At 31.2% G+C, this 20,484-nt stretch overlaps 1 protein-coding gene across 4 annotated transcripts; it reads left to right on the forward strand.

Moving 5' to 3' along the window:
• The first annotated feature begins 5,849 nt into the window (after positions 1 to 5,849).
• On the forward strand, positions 5,850 to 10,966 carry LOC110817531 (uncharacterized). Of its 4 annotated transcripts, none has more exons than XM_088217588.1 (2): positions 5,850 to 8,786; positions 10,127 to 10,966. In XM_088217588.1, exons 1-2 carry the CDS (start codon positions 6,430 to 6,432, stop codon positions 10,188 to 10,190), a joined length of 2,421 nt encoding a protein of 806 aa, XP_088073714.1. In that variant the 5' UTR covers positions 5,850 to 6,429; the 3' UTR covers positions 10,191 to 10,966. The 4 variants fall into 4 exon arrangements, with proteins under 4 accessions (XP_088073714.1, XP_021901810.1, XP_021901812.1 ...); XM_022046118.2 differs by having other exon boundaries at positions 5,851 to 8,786; positions 10,124 to 10,966; XM_022046119.2 differs by having other exon boundaries at positions 5,853 to 8,740; positions 10,124 to 10,966.
• The last annotated feature ends 9,518 nt before the right edge of the window (positions 10,967 to 20,484 follow it).

Genomic DNA, 20,484 nt, shown 5'->3' on the forward strand with positions numbered 1-20,484 from the left:
AGGATTTTTGTCTTTAACGACATGTCAACGGTTAATCCGGTTTTCTGAACAAATTCTCTTAATATTTTGTCAGAAGTCAAAAGCATTTATACTGACAGGATCAGTTGCCAATGGCAGCACCACCTGATTCTTTCTACTTCAACAACAAGTCTGACGCGTCATATCTCAAAACTTGTCAGCCGTTCGATCAACTTCAACGAATCTCAGCCATCAAAAACAAATAAAAACAACCTCATCCTCTACCTTTCCAACCGGTTGAACCAGAAAAATACCATTAATTCTCCATAAATATATATACCATTAATTGGGAAAGAAGGGGTAGACTCCACGCCTCTGACCTCACCCATATACATATACATATACATATATACTCATAAAATATATACATTTATTTCTAATGTTTCTATTTTAGTATAATTTATTTTTCAACTGTAAATTTATATTTATATTTTATTTTTTGATAGTTTTAATGACTATATCATTTTTTTTTAATGTACTTAAGTTTTTTTTTAATGTAATTCTTAAGTACATTTAGTATAATTTTATTATATCTAAAAGGCTTCTTATTTCATTTTTTTTCTTTAAATAAAGCTATTCGTTTATTAATTTTATTTTATTATTTCTAATTTTGTAATTTGGTGGGGTAACCAAATTAAATTTTATTCATCTAATTGAATAATTAATTCTAATTAATAGTTAAACTTGTTACTCACATAAATATATCGAATAGTTTCTTTGGAACCCCTCCAATAAAAATGATTTTATTATTTAAAAAGTAGAGTTTAACAAGAATTCTTTTTTGTTTTTAAATATCTTGTAATATTTAGGATTCAAATAATCTATTTATATATGTAAAAGTTTCAAATTCTTAATTTTCAAGATTTAAATTATTTTTTTCTAAATTTGAGACCTATTTTTAAAGAATTAAGTTGAGAAGTGTGTTAACTGTTAATTCAATAATAATTATATAATAAAACAAATAATCAATTAAATTTCTTAAATTTTTTATTCTAATTTGGTATTTGATATTTTAACTTGTAAAGTTATTGTAAAATTTAATTTACAATAAAATATTTTAGAAAATAACAAAAGTTATTCTTATTTTGTTTGGACAGTTTCTCATCAATTGTTATAGTTATAAATGAAATAAATCTGATTAAGAATTAAGATAAAATATATACTTATATCTTATATATATTAAAATTAAATCTCAATTTCTAAATAAAGTTGAATCTTAGAGACTTATATACGATACCAAATGATATAATTATACATGCTCAAAATGATGTAATCATTTATATCGAGCTTAAAATGAAGATATTGTAGAAAATATAACAAAAATTACCACTTATATTATAAGTGATTATGATAAAAAAAAAAAAATTGACAAGGATAAATTTTTGATAATATACAATAATAACAAGAAGAGGAGCTTGAAGACATCACTTAGAAATCTGGCAAAACCTTTTATTATTTGCGGGTACAAGAACTATTTTCAAATATTATTAAATAAATTTAAAAGTCCGATTAGTTAATGAGTAAAGTAAGCTACTGTATTTTGCTAAGATTTGTATTAAACTGTATTATGCTAGGCCTTCATACAATAAGTCTACCTTTCTCCTCCTTAAAAGAATATGTAGAAAAATTATAGATTAATAAGACACTTTTAATTGGTCTTCTATTTACGTAGTATTACCTACAATAAATAAATCTAAGAATTCTTATCTCTCAATGGGTTTTCTATTTGCAAACCTACCTGTGTTAGCAGTCTTGCATTCAATAATATATCTCATTTATACATGACTTACATTGCCAAACTAACTTGGTAATAGTAAATAATGAATCTATGCTTTGGATTGATCTCCTAATGATTTCAAATTTTATGAATTTATTATATAATTCACAAAAATTATTATTTTTTAAGAATATTTTACAAATTATAAAATTTATTTCGACTGAATCTGTAAATTCACTGATAATAAAACCAACATAAGAATTTTGGAAGATCCTAGAATCTCATGCCTCATATTCTCTTATGATTGAGACTGAAACAATATTAAATATGATTAAGATCTTAAGAGGAAAAAAAAAAAAAAAACTTTTTTCATATTAAATTAACAACGACTTGATTGTATAAGACATTTAGTAAGATAAAACGACATTGATTAAATTAGATTTTAGAAGTTAGGATTTTGATCAAAATATTTTATTTTGATAATATCTTATAAATCATTCGATGATAAAATATTAAGATTAAAAATTATAAAACGAGCCTCACAAAATAATCATCATGTGTCAATTTATGATTCTTTTATTAGTTAAATTTTGATTTAATATTTTTTTATTAAAAAAAAAAAACTTACAAAAAAAATAAAATTATTAATACGATAAGATCTATCGGAACATAAAAATGATAAGGTGCCAAAAAAACACATCCAAACAAACATATTCTCTCAAACAAAAAGCAATCTCGCATCTTTTTTTTTTAAAAAAAAAAAAAAAAAACAACTGAACAGGGAATCTCAATGAACTTTGGTAAATGAATATAATTAATGTTTGTATATGTAATATATTTATGAGCTTAATGAGAATGAGTTGTTGGGTCTTTAAATCAGATTAGTTGCTGTCATTGATGAAGCCCAAGTTTTCCATTTAATGGGTCACTTTGAAATTGCCCAATTTGGTTAATTATATCACAACCTCATTACAAATTGAATCTTGCTCCACCTACTTACACCTTTTTAATATATATATATATATATATATATATATTTTTTTAATTAATAAATATATATATTTATTTAGATTGATTTTCTTTTTAAAATTATTCAAGAAATTCACCAAATGTGGGCCCAATGGAGCCAGCTGTTGTAAATTGTAATTGCAAAAACAAGTTTGAGATTTGAAAATTTTATGAGGCCTCATTGGCCCATTCATTCCTTTGATTGGCTCTTGGCTTTTTGTAAAGGAAATTGGTCTCATCATTTCTTAGACTTTATGGTCTTCTTTTTTCTGGCATCATTGCGGAAATGTTTTTCCATCTCAATCCATGCCCTACACGTGGCACAATCATGTCCCTAATCAACACATTTGCTCATCTCAACACTCTCAATTCCCTAGTTCCTCCACACCATCATATTCCAAACACTACGTATTCTTCTAACACTGCCTTTTCCAAATATGCGTACGTGTATTTTGTGGTAAAACCCAAAAAATCATATAAAATCTCCCCCTAATGTACTTTTCTAATTTACTGACTATAAATAAAATTTTCCTTTTTTTTTTTAATAAAAAAAATTATAAATGTTATACCAATTTATCATTTTCTACCATCTATCAACAAGTTTATGATAATAATAACTAATAAAAATAAGATAAATATTATGATATATGCTTAATTATGTTTTAAAAAAATATGTTATATAAAATTAAAATGAATAAATTCAAAACTAACTATAACAGTGATAGTAACAACGGTAAAAATCATGGTGAAACAACTACGACGGTAACGCACTTTTATAATTGATTTTATTTCGACTAATTATGAATTTATTATTTTTTATAATTTCAACCGAATATTTTTAATGATTTTAAGTATTTAAGTGTGTTACTAAAATATAACGTATTATTTTTCTAAACTTACTTGATATTATAAATGATGTTTTATATCATAACTAATTTAATTTTAACTCGTTCGAATGTAATTTAATATTATTTTTTCATTAAAATAAGATTTTATATCAGATTAAGTTCAAGTTAATACAAAAATGATGAATAAGTGAGGCAGATTAAGGTTTGGCCTTTCAAAACCCATATGAACCTCACTACTACATATATGTTCTTAAATTTTTTATTATTGTAAATATGTTTATATAGTATATTATATTAAAAACTACGTTATATTTATATTGATAAATATAATTATAACAGTATATTATTACACATATTAATAAATATATTTTTAATTTTTTAATTAAAAATATAATTTTATTAATATAATAAAATAAACGAGTTGAAATAAGATAACGTGACTCGTAAATCCAACATAGTTAAAAAAATTAAAAAAAAAAATCAGAACCGCCTTGAGCTTGTGAGAGATTCGAGTTTTCTCTTCATAAGGGTAAGTTTCGTCCAAACTTTGAATTTGAGTTTGCTATTCACTGCGAGATCATGCTCACTTTAGGTCATCACTAATATATTTCTTGATATGATGTATTAAAATTTAATAATAGTATTAAAGTTTTTCTATAATTATAATAAGATAATTTAAGCACACTTATTTTTTACAAATTTAATTTTTACGATGTATAATCCAACTATTTTTCTTTTTCAAAAAGTTAACTTAGAAATTGAAACAAAAAGAATAATTTGAAATTCAAGCTTGAAGACCATCCACGAGGACATCATGTTGGTTAAGAGATCCATGAAGAGAGAAAATTATTCCATTATAAGTAGCTGTTAGAATAGTGCGAAATCAGTGCCCAAATTACAATAATCGAAGACATCGATGTCAACATTCTTTTTAAATAATTTGAAGTGGTATGTAATAAAGTTTATGCAATATATGATTGCAGTAATATGCAATATTTGGAGGTGGGAAAAAAAACTTAGATTCAAGAGAAATTGGTGGGTAGAGAGATTTATATAGTGTTTGAGTGATTGAACTTACTGAAATTTTAAATTTAAATATTCTGAAAATGACTTCGGAATGAATGTCTAAATTTTCATCCCAAGTAAGTTTAGTATGTATGAAATTTAATTTAATTTTATTTGTCAATCATCAAAAACATTCAACCAAAACAAATTTCTATTAAAAAAGCTTCCCGACATTTTCTATCTTTTTGAAATTTTTTTATTATGCCAATACCAAATCAAATTTATCCAACAAACCATAAATAAATCATCTTAGTTTAAAGTTTTTTAAGAATGTTCATTGAAGATATTGACAAATGAAGATTTAATTTTATAATTCATAAATTTTAATCACAAATAATTAAAAAATAAAAGACAAATCTATTTTCTAATTAGAAACAAAAAATACTTTATCACCTTCCAATAAAAATAATCACTTGAATTGATTTAAGCACTACACTAATAGTTGAGATAAAAAAATCTTACACGAATTGATTTAGTTTGTACTAGTATATAGCTTTTATATATATATATATATATAAATTGGGAAATTTCTCGGCATGGAAAATAAGTAATTTAATTTGAAATCTCGAATAATTGTTTACAAAAAAATAATAATAATAATAATAATTGTTTAGTAAGTTGAGAAGACAATAAGTGAAAAAATTAGAAATAAGTAAAATTTAGTGGGAAGTATAAAGCAATGACTAGATTCAAAGAGAGGCTGGGGGAGGAGGGTTTGAATATGGCTTCAAACACAAATTTTGGGAAAGAAAAAACAATGAAGAAGAAGAAGAAGAAGATGTAATGGGTTAAATGGTATTTGGTGGGATTTTTCAAAGGCAATTCTCTCAAGGGGGATGCTTGTGTCGTCTGGTCAAACACTGACCCAGAACAACTGGTGGAATTCATTAAATTCCTAGGTTGCCCTTTTATGTCCACATTCTCAATAAAAACCCACATGAACAACAAGTCACAAATGGAAACCAGTTTCTCTCTATCTATATATATATGTGTGTGTGTGTAATATATATATAATATATATATATATATATTTAAAAATAATATATCTAAATCTTCTAAAAAAGAATTTTTTTTTTAATTTTTAAAAAAGGAAGAAACAGACAAGAAGCCCCCTTCCCCACAAGACCCACAAACAAGACCCCAACAACTTGAAAAGAGAAGTGAAAAATAAATAAACAAAATAAAGGCAGGAAACAACGAAAGGGATACCCCCTCTTCTCTGCGCGTGCTCTTCACTCTCCAATCAAGCGCCACTCGCCTCCTGTCTCAGCTTACTGCTTTCGTACGTGGGACACTGGTTTTGCCTTCTTCTGCCAGTTACCATCAACCCTCGCTCCTGCCTCCTCCCCCAGGCGCACACTCTTCGCGCGTCTCAGCGCGTTCACTCCTCTCTCATGTCTTCCTCACTCCTTAATTTTCTCTTTTGCCCACGATGTTCATTTCCTTTTCTACTCTCTCCCTGTCTGTCTTTGAACTTTCTTCTCTGAACGGCTAAAAAGACTGACCAGTGAACCCAGAGAAAACCGCACCTCCAAACTAAAACTTAACAAACACTCGCCAGATCGTCGGAGCAGGCCATGGAGACTTTCCGGGAAACGCAAATCCGGCCACCCCGGCGGATTTTCCCGGCTGAGTGCAACTCAAGGCTCCGTCCTTTCACTACGAAACTATGAGCTGAACTAACTTGTCGTGAAACCCCTTTAGCAAAAGAGCCGAATAGTTGCGAGGAAACGCCTCAAAGTCCTTTTCTTGCCCTTCACTTGGGTCCCTGCAATGGCGGCCACCAACACCACCACGTCGCAACCGCAACCGCCGGTGGACTCGGTCTCGGCCGACGAGCTGGCGGCGAAAGCCGTGCACAAGCGGTACGAAGGGCTGGTGATGGTGCGGACCAAGGCTGTAAAGGGCAAAGGGGCCTGGTACTGGGCTTACCTCGAGCCCATGCTGGTTCATAACACTGATACAGGACTCCCCAAAGCGGTCAAGCTCAAGTGCTCCCTCTGCAACGCCAATTTCTCCGCTTCGAACCCATCTCGCACCGCCTCTGAACACCTTAAACGCGGCACCTGTCCGAATTTCAACTCAATGGCGAAACCCATTTCCTCTATCTCCCCATCCTCCCTGGCTTCTCCTTCTTCTCATCACCATCAACACACCAGCCGCAAACGTAGCTCTTCTTCTTCCGTTACGGTCACCGCCACTGCTGTCACAATTTCCCCGCCTCCACCACCCGGTGGCGGTACCTATCAGGTGGCGCCGTTGGCTGTCGTAGATCCCTCGAGATTTTGTGGCGGAGAGTTAGCGTACCCCACAGTGGCTGCTGTCAGCGGTGGTGGTGCTGCCGGGGCTCTGCTGACGCAACAGCCGCATTTGATGCTATCAGGTGGCAAGGAGGATTTAGGTGCTCTGGCTATGCTCGAAGACAGTGTGAAGAAGCTCAAAAGTCCTAAAACATCGCCCGGGCCAACTTTGAGCAAGACCCAGATAGAGAGTGCTCTCGATTATCTTGCCGATTGGGTCTATGAATCGTGCGGGTCGGTTTCTTTTTCCAGTCTTGAGCACCCAAAATTTCGAGCTTTTCTTAACCAGGTTGGTTTGCCAGTGGTATCAAGAAGAGAGTTCGCTGGGAGTAGACTGGATGCTAAGTTTGAGGAAGCCAAGGCAGAGTCCGAGGTGAGAATCAGGGACGCCATGTTCTTCCAGATTGCGTCTGATGGGTGGAAAGTGAACAACTTTGGTGGCAGTGGTGAAGTGAATTTGGTAAACTTGACAGTGAATTTGCCTAACGGGACAAGTTTGTATAGGAAGGCAGTGTTTGTTAGCGGCTCTGTTCCTTCGAAGTATGCAGAGGAGGTTTTATGGGAGACAATATCTGGTATTTGTGCCAGTGGTCTGCAGCAGTGTGTAGGGATAGTTGCTGATAGGTTCAAGAACAAGGCTTTAAGGAGTTTGGAGAATCAGCACCATTGGATGGTTAATCTTTCTTGTCAGTTTCAGGGGTTTAACAGTTTGATTAAGGACTTCAACAAGGAGCTACCTCTGTTCAAAGCTGTCACTGAGAATTGCTTGAAGCTTGCCAATTTTGTTAACAACACTACCCAAGTTCGAAATACATTTAACAAGTATCAGTTACAGGAGTACGGTCATGCAGAGTTGTTAAGAGTTCCTTTGCGTGATTATGAGCAAGTGAATTTTAGACCTGTATATACATTGCTTGAGGATGTACTAAATTCAGCGCGAGCCCTTCAGTTGGTTCTGGTTGATGAAGTGTATAAGGTAATGTCCATGGAGGATCCTATGGCAAGGGAGATAGAAGAGATGATTCGAGATGTGGGTTTTTGGAATGAAGTGGAGGCAGTGCTCTCATTGGTTAAAATGATCAAGGAAATGGCTCAAGAGATTGAGACAGAGAGACCCTTGGTCGGCCAATGCCTGCCACTCTGGGAAGAGCTAAAAGCAAAAGTGAAAGATTGGTGTTCCAAGTTTCATGTTGCAGAAGGATCAGTAGAGAAAGTAATTGAAAGGCGGTTTAAGAAGAATTACCACCCTGCTTGGGCTGCTGCATTTATACTTGATCCCCTTTATTTGATTAGGGATACTAGTGGGAAGTATCTTCCTCCCTTCAAATGCTTGACGCCCGAGCAAGAAAAGGATGTTGATAAACTTATAACAAGGCTTGTTTCTAGGGAGGAGGCTCATATTGCGTTAATGGAGCTCATGAAGTGGAGAACAGAAGGGCTTGATCCCGTATACGCACGAGCTGTGCAGATGAAAGAGAGAGATCCCATAACCGGAAAGATGAGAACTGCGAATCCACAGAGCAGTAGGCTTGTGTGGGAAACTTATCTTACAGAGTTTAAGTCCCTAGGGAAAGTTGCAGTTAGACTTATCTTCCTTCATGCAACTTCATGTGGGTTCAAATGCAATTGGTCTTTGTTAAGATGGATTAATGCTCATGGGCATTCAAGAGCGGGTATGGAGAAAGCTCAAAAATTGGTTTTTATTGCAGCTTACTCGAAGCTTGAGAGACGTGATTTTTCTAGTGAAGAAGAGAAAGATGCAGAGCTGTTGGCATTGGCGAACGGTGAGGATGATGTGCTAAATGAAGTTCTTGTTGATACATCCTCAGTGTAACATTTTTTCTAGTCCTTTAGAAATTTATATTTGTAGGATTTATTGAATTCTTTTCACTACTTTTTTTTTTGTTTACCACGTGTTTACTTACTCGTTAGAAGATTTATAGGGAAGTCAGGTGGGAGAAAAATGAGCATTGGTAGGTGATTGAATATTGTATTCCCACCGTTGCTCGGAGCAATTTCTCATCTTTCACCCTAGCATGAGTTTTGGAGTTTTTTTTTTCTGTTTGAAGGAACAAAACAAAAAATCTTCTTGTTTGTAGACATTAGCGTCAAACAGGAAGAACATTGTAAAATTGTTGTTCATCTAGTATTTTGGATAAATAATACTACTATCTATAAAGGGGAAAATTTTACGATTTCTCCTTTGTTTTTCAAGATCGAAATTTCTTTATCGCCTTTATTCTGAATTTTACCATCAATTAGTCAGATTTCATACTGTTATCTTCACTGTACTCTTGATTGTTATACCAATTGTTTGGCATTTTATCTAACTTCTCTTTGCCTCCCTGGTTTTGGAATTAGCATTTCCAGATTTACATGTCTAGGGGCTATGTAGGTTTCTCAAACAGGATGTTGGATACTTCATTCTTAAGCTTCATTTAGAACTTTACAAGTAAAGCGTAGTATTTTTCTCGCAACCCAGTTGCTATTTTATGTAGTTTTCACCATTATTGTTTGATAGATGAAGTTATTCATTGCCAAAGCATAAGCTACCTTTTTGCCTTAAAAAAAGCTCATTATATATACATAGATATATATGTATGTATATTTAAAGTCCAGTGAACGTGAACTTTGATTAAAGTATAGGATTTTGGCTGCTTGTTTTCAACTTCGTTGCCATGTGGATCCCTTGCTCAATCTTCCCATGATTCCATCCCCAGAAAAAATCTTTTTCTGTTCTTTTTTTGGTATCGAATTTGGACATCTTGTGGTCCTCTTATAAACAAGTCAAGGTCACAAAACTATAGTTAGGGGGTTTTCTGAATTAAGGTCCAGTTTTTGCAACAAACATAGCCAAAGGCATCGACTTTGCTCTATCAATGCCATGTAATAACATAACAAATTCTGCCTCTTTACATATTTGTCTCTTCTCTATGTTTTCTGATTGTAGGAACCCGAATAACATTCATTCCATCGGGAACTGCTTATACTTTTGTTTGGAATTGTATGATTGTTTTGTTTGAAAGTTTTGGTGGTCCAGACCATTTAACTATTGAATTTGCGGAAGAGGGCATGTTTAACAAGTTAGATGTTGTAGGCTTTTGATGAAATGAATTGTGAGAATAAGAATTATACTGACTTTAATCCGTATGTATTTTTTATGGCAGAAGCATACGGGAAAGGTATTATTGTTGGGGTGGAGAGACCGCGACCACCATAAGCTTGGTGGGTTAGTAGTGATGTCGAAACATGAATGCAGATTACGTGGAAACTTTTGGCTAGGCGCTGTTGTTTTTTCAGTCTGAAAAAGGCCAGAGGATTCCTGGAACTGGTAATGCTGATGGGTTATTTGCAAAGCTTTCTGGTAACTGCTTTCTATCATGATCTGATCTGATCTGGTCGACATATCTCCTGGTGTGAGTGAGACCCACCATGAATGAAGTGGAGGTCGTTTTCAAAGCTGAGAGATGAGAGGAGGGTTTTCCATCAAATCATCTTTGTTGGATAACTTCTCTTTTAAACATTCCAAATCCAGCTCGTGATGTTCATTCAGAGTCATTGCCCGCCCCGCCCCCCTCCCACTCCCATGATTGTGAGAAAGGTGTTTAGAGGACCCTATACAATGCCAACTATGTCGGCTTCAAGCACCACACTCATCTTCTTCCTCATTTATATCTTCCTACAAGCTTCTCATTGTCTCTCATTCTCCAATCAACTTAAAAATCACTTGCTACTTGCTATTTCATTCATTCATTTTTTCTTTTCAGTCAATTGCAATTTCTTCTTGTAATCTTTCAAGTCATCGGAATGAATTTACACGAGTGAAGACCTCGTGATTATTCTTTGAACTTGCCAGTTTATTTAGTAGATTTTTAGTGCAAAAATGTATTCTCTTCTGATTCTTGAGCTTAAGAAGCTAAAAGTCTTGTGAATTTGGCTTGGCATTTAATGTTTGTTTGATGGGAGAAAAGTGTCCTTTAAGGGTATTATGTAAAAGAGTTGGAACAAAATTGCGTCACTTTTTCTACTTATAATTCAATAGTGTGTGTTGTTATTAGCACACAATAGCTTTTTGGTTTTTTTTTTTAATGGTAAATATGATGCAATATTTTCATTAATTTAAATCCAACCTATTCTTCATTGTAACACATACGTGTGTGTGTGTATATATATATATATATATGTATGTGTATACTCACACAAAAAGCACTAACCCAGTTGGGTATCATTTTCACTCATCATATAAACAAACCTCTCCTGAAAGCACTTTTGAGCTTTTGCACCAAGTCATAATCTTTGTCTGGGTGTATAGATGGAATTAGATTCAACCTACCCACTGTAACACACAGTAAAAAGGGGTTAAAAATGAAGGAAACCCTAAAGTGGAGTAATAACTTTTTGGAGAGGGAAAATAAGTATAAGATTATTTACCAATCCACTAGACCTTTTGGTCTCCTAATTACTCATTTTAGTGGTGAGACAGAATTTGTTGTCGGCAACCCTCACTTATGCTGACTACTCACCAAACTAATCTACTACTACTACTACTACTATTATTATTATTATTATTATTAATAAATTAAACCCTTTTCAAATATTCAAAAAAAAAAAACCCTGTTCTCACTCGTATGGTATTATTTATATTTACTTCGCTCCACTCATTTTTTTGGGTTAAGAAAAAAAAAAAAAAAAAAAAAGATGTTAAAGGCAAAAGAAATATAATGATTAGTATAGGACGACACTTTCTTTATACAAGAATCTTTCCCTCGTCCAACGCTCTCCTACTCATTATCATACGAATTTACTTTTTTTTTTTTTTTTTTTTTAAAAAAAAAAATGATTATACATAGATATTCTAATTATGTATTTCTACGTGGGTATTGAGAAGGAAAAAAAAAAAAAAAGAATCATTCTTGCCAATAAATACGAAATGAACATTTGTGGAAACCTTGGAATGGAAATTAACAGACAAAAGGTGTTGATATTAAAGTATTGCTGAAGCAAAATATGAAAGACTTAAATGATGTTGACCATGCATAATTCTATGACACCATAATTTCCTCCATATCCCAAAATGGTCCATTTTTTTGTCTCGGCATTTCCGTGAAATTTCAACAATCAGAATTAATCCAACCCAAACTGTATGATTTTCAATTTTCTCACTTCCATTTTAAATTATTTTCTCAAGTTAAATTTTATGCACAATCCTCTCAATTACTAAAACCCAAACATAGATTTCATGTATATTAATTAGCAATAGTGATATTCTCTAGTGTTATCACACTTTTTCAAGAAACCCTATAATTAAATGGATTATTTCTAATTTATAATTTTGTATAATTTGGTTAATTTCACTTTGATGCCCGTGAATTTTTATGGACCACATAATTTTCTTCCTTGAGGGGGAAAAAAAAAAGACAAGTAGAATATATTTTTGTAGAGAAACAAAGGGAATACTTTCCTTGTGGAAAGAAAAATACATAGTCTACTTTAGATTTCACATGTTATATCATTATATTATTATACCCAATTTGCTATATATGACTAATCTCAACCCAAAAGTTATTCTCTCCTTCCTACCACATACCCTAATTGGATTTGTTAGTGTACTAGTCTCTATAATTTGAACTTTTTTCTTTTTCGTTTTTTTTTTAAATAAAAATTAAAAAGAACAAGTATTATGACATGAAAAAGAAAATTATCATGCATTTTTTTTATATAAAATGAAAAATATTTGGTATGCATGAAAAACATACCCACTAAATAATTATTCACATCCTTTATTTATAAAGCCTACTTTCTAAAATGTTCAAAAATATTCTAGATATTTTTGGTTAACAAGGAATCCAAAGTTTTATTTTCTTTTTTCAATAACAAAATATTTATACGTTGATAGAAATTCAACTCTTGTTTAAAACACTATCAAACTCTTAGTGAATGATCATATGAGCTTAAAACACTAAAAAAGAATATTTATTAACGAAATATTGTTAATAGAAAGTGAATATTTTTACTAACAAATCCAATAACATAACACAAAATTGTATGACGCAGTTTAACATTGTTAAAAAGTGGTATAAAATGAATTAAATATTTACATTATGATAAACGTTTTACAGTCAAAATACATTGTGAAATATTTTGAAAAAATACATTAAATACATTTTATCTCATTTAGATCTGATGACATTTCTCAAAAAAATTGATCTTAATATTAAGCAAAATGTTTGTATAACTGTTTTACAGTTAAAATTTAATTCTACATCATAAATTTATATTTTAGATTATAAAAAAAAAAAGTAAAAAATATTTAATTTGATTATACTTGAAAATTAACTTAGAAATTTAAAAATATATATTTTATCCAAACCTTTATAATATTTTATAATTTACTTATATTAAACTACTCTCAAAATACACCAAAAGAATAAATAAAGCGAGAGTGTATAATTGATGATAATAATGTGTTTGATGAATAATTAGGCACTTGCATGATTAGGGTACTGTAACCCAGACACGTGTCGCCCTTATATCATTTTTAATATTTATCTCCGTACGTAAGGTGGGACCACCATAACTAATACAGAAAATTTCTCTCTCTTTTTTTAATATTTTTTTAAAAGTCATAAGTAGAGGTATCAAAGCCGTCCATATATGAGAGTTGTGTGGTCCCCTACAGAAGGGGACCACGTGTACGGTCAAGATAGAGTGTACCAACATGGAGTCCTCGATGTCGGCACATCATCGTATTAGATACCAACTTGCCAGGACATTCATTAACACGACGCCGTTGGCTTAACTCTTTTGACATCTTGCCTCCGTCCGCCTTGTCCGAAGCAAATGTTGCCTTGGCATTATCAATCTTCAATTATTTTCTCCTTAAATTAATTAATTAATTAAATTCCCAACGTCCCGCCAAAGTTGACACTTCATTTGAATCAAACAAAACTTTCAGGGGGGAAAAAAATGAAAAAAAAAAAAAAAAACATAAACTTGAGTCGTAATATTCCTCGTCACGCGGTCAACTACTGTTGTTTAATGATTCATAGGATTCATCTTATTTGTCAATGTCCGTACGCATGACGTCACATATTCCTCTTGTATGACATCATTTCAAGATCTTTGATTTTCAGTGTATATTATAATGTTTGGCCATCAAGGTAGATCACATGTACATATTTTTGTAATTTTTTTTTTAGTATTACATTTAAATAAATTTGACCGATAATGTAAAATCTTAGGTTAATTTTTAATTACTCAATGATCTAAGATGGGACATATTACACAGTTTATTCTATATATATATATATATATATATTAATATTATTATACTTTATATTTAAGAAGTTCCAAAATGTATATATAAGGAGGAGGCTTTTTTTTTTTTTTTTCTTTTAAAAATATATCATATGGAACCAGATCCTAGAAATCGGGAGGGGGAAATTACTTGACGAGACATGGAAAAAAATTGATTTAAGAGAAAGAAAACAACTTCTTTACGTACGAAAAATGAGTATTAAATAATAATATTTGTGATAAAGATAATATTTAATACAATAAAAAATAATTTATATTATAAAATATATTTAATTAATAATTACCTTAAATAATATTCATATAAAAGATATCTTAGTTGAAAGTTAGGCTATGTTTGATATTTATGTAGAGTATAATAATCACATAAATATGGTTATTCATAAATAAAATTCTTATTATACTATATTTGAGTAAAGAATGAGTCATATAATATAGGTAATCATACTAATTATTTTTATACCATATTAATACTCTTAATGATAGTAACAATCACAATTACAACAATAATGATTGTTATAACAATAACATTAATAGCAATAATATAACGATAGTGTTAAAAATGATAATAACGACAACAATAAAAATAATAATGATAGAGATAATAATAGTAACAATACCAATGATAATGATGATATTGACAAAAATAGTTTGCAGATGAGACAATGGTATTGACTTTAAAGTAGTGATAATGATAACAATAATAATTATATTGATAGTAGTGAGAGTAAACAATAGTGGTAAAAGCAATTTAAGGGACGATGGTAGTTACAAACAATGTCAATGATAATGGTAGTGGAGTTAACGACAACAATGTTATAGAGATAGTTGTATAGGTGGTAAGATGATATTAATAATAATAATGATAATAACAATAGTAGCAAGCGACAAATGAGAAAATTAGAAGACATTGGTCATAAATGACAATAATGGTAAGTTAAGTGAGGCAACAATTACCAAGAGTAATATTAATAATGTAAATGACAATGACCTGGGTAGTATTAAAAGTGTTACTTTAGTTGTTTTTTGTCAATTATAAAAGTAAAAAAAAAAAAAAAACTTACATTATTATTTTAATTTTTTATTTAAACATTACATATTATTTATTAATTTATTATAAGATAAATAACACTATCCACGTTAAGTAGATGGTATAATACTTTTGTTTTTTTGGGTATTCTTTCCTTCTTTTTCCAATTTTTTTTTTGTTTTTTGTTTTTTCTAAAGAGCTAATTAATATTGGTTTTGATTAGATTAATTGTTGGTTATGAGTATAATGATTTTGTATAATAATATTGGATTCTGATTGGTAGATAAAAAGCAAACTTGTATAATTTCAAATTGTCCATTAGGATTTGATCGAAGGAGGATACTGTATGTAATTTCCTCTTCTGAAAAAGAAAAGCTTTAACACTGTTTTAAGATCTCAAAATGAGATTTGGTGTGTGATTCATTGGGTTGAGTTGCTTAATATAAAAGTAATTAGGGTGTATAATTATTGTATTGTCTTAACTCTTCTCTATCCATTTGTCACGCGATACAATTAATTGTACATCTTTTTTTTTTTTAATAAAAATAAACTGGCACGTGATTGTGTGTTGCACATTAGAGAATTTTAAATTATAATCACCGAGTTAGAGAATTTTAAAAATGAATATCTTAATTAGTTATTTAATTAACTAAATGTATACAAGTTGTGTATTTAATTATTAGGACTCAATTTGTAGGTAGGATCTCCACATTCATTGGAATTGTTTATTATCCCTGATTGGGAATTAATAAAAATGTTCATACGATACTGAATCAATTGAATATGGTGGCAACAATTTTGTCCTTTGCTAGATGGTAGTTTTCAACTATCTTCCCTTTCTCCTTCAAGACCCAAAATAAAAAAAAAACCATGTTAAAATATGTAAGAAAGTTTATAATTTAATCTGAATAAAAAAAAAAGTAATTAAAAAAAATGATAAGTAAGGATTAATATTGAATGATTATGATTTATGAATTTATTGTTTGTTCTAATTTTTTGTTAATATTATTAATTATTTTTTAAAAATGTGGAAACAAAGTTTTTAATTATTAGAAAATGATGTTTTTAATGTGTATATTTGACATAATTCTCATATGATTAATCACTTGATACCATTTTGAATTAAATCTTTAGAAGGTTCCCTTAAAAATATTTATTATAATTTGTTTGTAATTGGAACAACATTTATGCCCAAAGTTTGGTGAAATGATTATTAAGACAATCCGTGTTGGGTGTCAACGAACTTGCGAGCGTTGATTAGGGATTCTAATCTGATGCTTTTTCTTTTTAATTTTTATTAAATAAATTATTTTAGTTATTAATTAAATTTTATTTTTATAATTTATTAATTAAAATATAACAATAAATCACCATATATATTTATATATACATATTTTAATAAGGAGGAGACATGAGTTACTCGTCAATCTTATAAATAAGGACAAGTTTAAAAAAGAGAGAAAAAAAAAAAAAAAGGTATGGAAACTTTTCCATAATCCAAATTTGGAATCATAATTTTTAAAGTAAGATTCTTGACTTGGCAATTAACGGACAATTTATTATCATAATTTATTATTGTAATACACATGTACATACATATATAGTAATTTTTTGCTTTCAACAACAAAGATAAAACTTGTCAATCAACCATTTTTAGGTCTGAGAAGGAAAAATTAACTTCAATTTTGCAGGACCCAGATGAGCAATCTCCTTGTAATTGTAAGTTTCTGGGATAATTTTGTTGCACAGCACAATTCGTTTTCTTTTTTTTTTTTTTTCATGTAGGTGGTTTGACTGCATAAATAAATAAATAAATATATATATATATATAGGTCAAGCTCTATAATGTGGGTGATGTGCCCTCTTTCATTCTGGTTTGTTTTTTAATATCATTATAATATATGAAAATAGATAACCTTTTTCAATATATGAGCCCCAAGATTCACCTCTTATAAGCTTCTATCAATCACTTGTCTCTACCAACAAATATATCGGGACATAGAAAAGCATAATCATTTTCCACTTGACATTAATTCCCACTATTTGTAATTTCTCCAAATTCAACACTTAACTTGATCCCTTTGCAATAATCAACCCAATGTTTTGACCTTGCTCATCACATTTTTCTCTTTCTAAATCTATTTCTTTACCATATATTTTCATTTCCATCACATTCAAATACATATCTTATTATTATTATTTTTTTGAATACAAACAGAATGAAAACCGCAAACAAACAAATAAACATGGGAAGAACAAAGCTAGAGATTACATATTCTAAACCAGAGAACCCCAATGAGGTCATCTTTCATGATGCTTATGAGCTCTACAGGAGAGTAATGCTGGTAGTATGAGTCGTGTAAAGATTCAAAACTAAAAGTAATGGAAATATTGAATTATAACAACTATTAACAGAAACAATTTAGAATTTAGGGTTCACTTTACTTAAACAGTAAATTAGAATATTTAATAGGGTTACGAAAATATCCATTTATACCAGTTCATAGTAATAGAATAAATGGTTAAAACAAAACGAAATAGAAATCCTATGAGATTATCCTCCGCTGGGCAACTCTAATGGGATCCGAGAGGTAATCTCTATTCACAACTCTCATGCTGTTCAAGATCTGAATTTTAATATTCTTAATCCAAAATAGTTAAAAAGATAAATGGGGTACACTAACCCAGTAAGAACATCACACTTCACACCGATATAGAAAACTAAATAGTGGTAAAAAAATAATAAAACAACCAACGGAGTCTTTTTCTGTTTCAGATAAATTCATTTAATTTAAAAACATAAGTTTCATACTCATCTTTTAAGTTATCAAGTTCGACTTGTGAAGATAACAATTAATATAACAATTCATCATGCATTTCAAGGACCAATAATAGTCAAACTTTATATTTTAGCTACTTACCGGTACCTGTGGGGCTCCATATGGATGTCTCCCTACGCGTGAATCTAATATTCAATTTGTTAATTAACTGGTCGTCCCCATACCCCGTCCGGTAATGGACACCAAACACACCATCGCCTCGATATTTCGTCTGGTATGAGGGTAAATTATATTTTCCTAACTCCTTCCGGTATAAGACTTCTCAGCTTTGTTCGACTGAGATAATGTCCACAGTAAGATTTTTTCTATGTACTGAGTCAATTCACTTTTTTCTAGGGTACTCAGTAAGCTTTTCATACATAAATTCACATTATCAACCAATTGCATTCCAATATCTCATTTTATATTTACAGATTAATAGAATGATATTTAAGCAAATAATATAAATTCATATTTTAACAATTAAGAATCCTAATTAGGACATTTATTTTCAACCAATCAACAAATGAAAATAATGGTTAAACAATCAATAAACGAGAAAATAGTTAAAAGTAATAATTTAAAGCCCATGGTGTAACAATAAGCAATTTAGGCAATATATGAAAATAAATAGGTAATACAAATAAGGTAGGGCAATTGTACACTGATCAGTTTCGACTTCACTGATGACCTGTAATTAATTTTAGAATTTTTCTAATTTTCAAAAAATACAATGTTATTGATTATTAAGCTTCAATTTATCGTAACAGAGAAAAGGGTGATGGACTCTTACTTTGAATCGATGTTCGAAACACTGTACTTTTCACTGCGCTTCCTGGTGATCCATTTGTTTCCTATGTTTTTTCTATGAAAATTAAAAATACCTGTCGCGTATTCAAAAATACTCCAAAAGACTAAAATAGGTGTTTTAAAACTTTTTCGACCAATTTTAGGGTTCCGACATGATGGCGGCACAGTGCTTTGGCGCCGACTTTACCGCCCATGGCGGTGGTTCCCATTGATCTGTCTATTTTTGGTTGGTTTAGGCCGATTTTGTGCGTAAACTTGCGAAAAACCAAGTTAGAGGGCCTCTGTTGGCTAGAAAAGACAAACATTGAAACCCTATCGGCAGGAGGGTCTCCGAGTGCGATGGCTTCACAGTTTTTCCTGTACGGCCAAGATTCCTCTTCAGCTAACCTGCACCATAAAAGGACAAAGAACATGATGGTAAAAAAATCATGCAAAACGAAAAACGAGAAGGGGGTTATCAGAGAGGGCTTTGGGTTTTGGCTGCGGTAGCTCGGCCGAGCTTCGTTTGTATTTTTTGGCTCACCCGTTGGCCTTTTGGTTCCGATATGGGTATGGAGAGATTCAAAATTGAATTTCGAGTAGGAAGGAAAAAAAAATACCTGTTTCGGCGTCAGCAGTGGCTCTGGTGCGGTGACAACTGTGGCTAGTCTCTTTCTCCAGCGTTTGGTTCTTTCCCCAGCTACCCATCTTTTTTTTCTCCGGTTATCTCCCTTCGATCCAGGCCACCCGTTCGAGCCAACATGGAATGAGGAGAATTGTCCGATAATTGCCTATTTAGGCCGATCGCGTGTGCGAATCAAGGCCGTCCATCATGATTAATCTCATATGTCTAATTGCGTCTGAAGGAGAAATAGATTTGGATCGTTCATGCGAGCGAGATGCGATCTCGACTGTTGGATCGCTCAGGCACGCAGATTGCGCGTGTGGCCTCCTGCATGGAGCATATGTCAGCGTGTCAGTCACGAGGCGTGTCAACCACGCAGCGTGTCTTGATTCGCCGTGATTGCTGATGTGGCCGTTCCACGTGGTCATACTTTTTTTTTTTTTGCGATTTTATCCCATATTTTCAAATTTTTTTCAAAAACACCCTCCATTTTTCACAGTTTCGTCCACTTTTATAGAATTATTTTCAATTTCGTCTCTAATTCTATTTTTTAAAAAAACTTTATAAAATTAAATTAAAATAAAGATTTATTTATTTTAAATATATAATTTTATTAATTAAAAAATTATCTCAAGCCAAATTTTTAGATCCGGTTATTACAAATCGGGAGGTCAGGAAAAGACTTGATTAGCTAAATATTATGCGCAACGATTTTTTTCTCGGTAGACATGCTAGAACTTGATATTTCAATATGTAATATCTGTTCTTATCAGTATAAAATTTGATATGTAAGTCATTGACTCGCATGATATCTAAAAAGATACAATAAGAACCTGATGCACCCTACTTTTACATATCTTAATTATTATTATTGTTGTGGTACAGTTTATTTCATACCATTCTTATATGCTATATAAGCATGTTGAAGCAATATTCATTTTTATATTTTTA

This window comes from Carica papaya, chromosome 4, assembly GCF_054855325.1.
Source record: "Carica papaya isolate Zhongbai chromosome 4, ASM5485532v1, whole genome shotgun sequence".
Lineage (NCBI taxonomy): Eukaryota > Viridiplantae > Streptophyta > Magnoliopsida > Brassicales > Caricaceae > Carica > Carica papaya.

Bases quoted from the DNA above. Each gene is read 5' to 3' on its own strand.
- LOC110817531 (XM_022046118.2), top strand. From the start codon at position 6,430: ATGGCGGCCACCAACACCACCACGTCGCAACCGCAACCGCCGGTGGAC. The intron at 8,787-10,123 runs GTAACATTTTTT...TTTTTATGGCAG, and splicing joins CTTGTTGATACATCCTCAGT to AAGCATACGGGAAAGGTATT.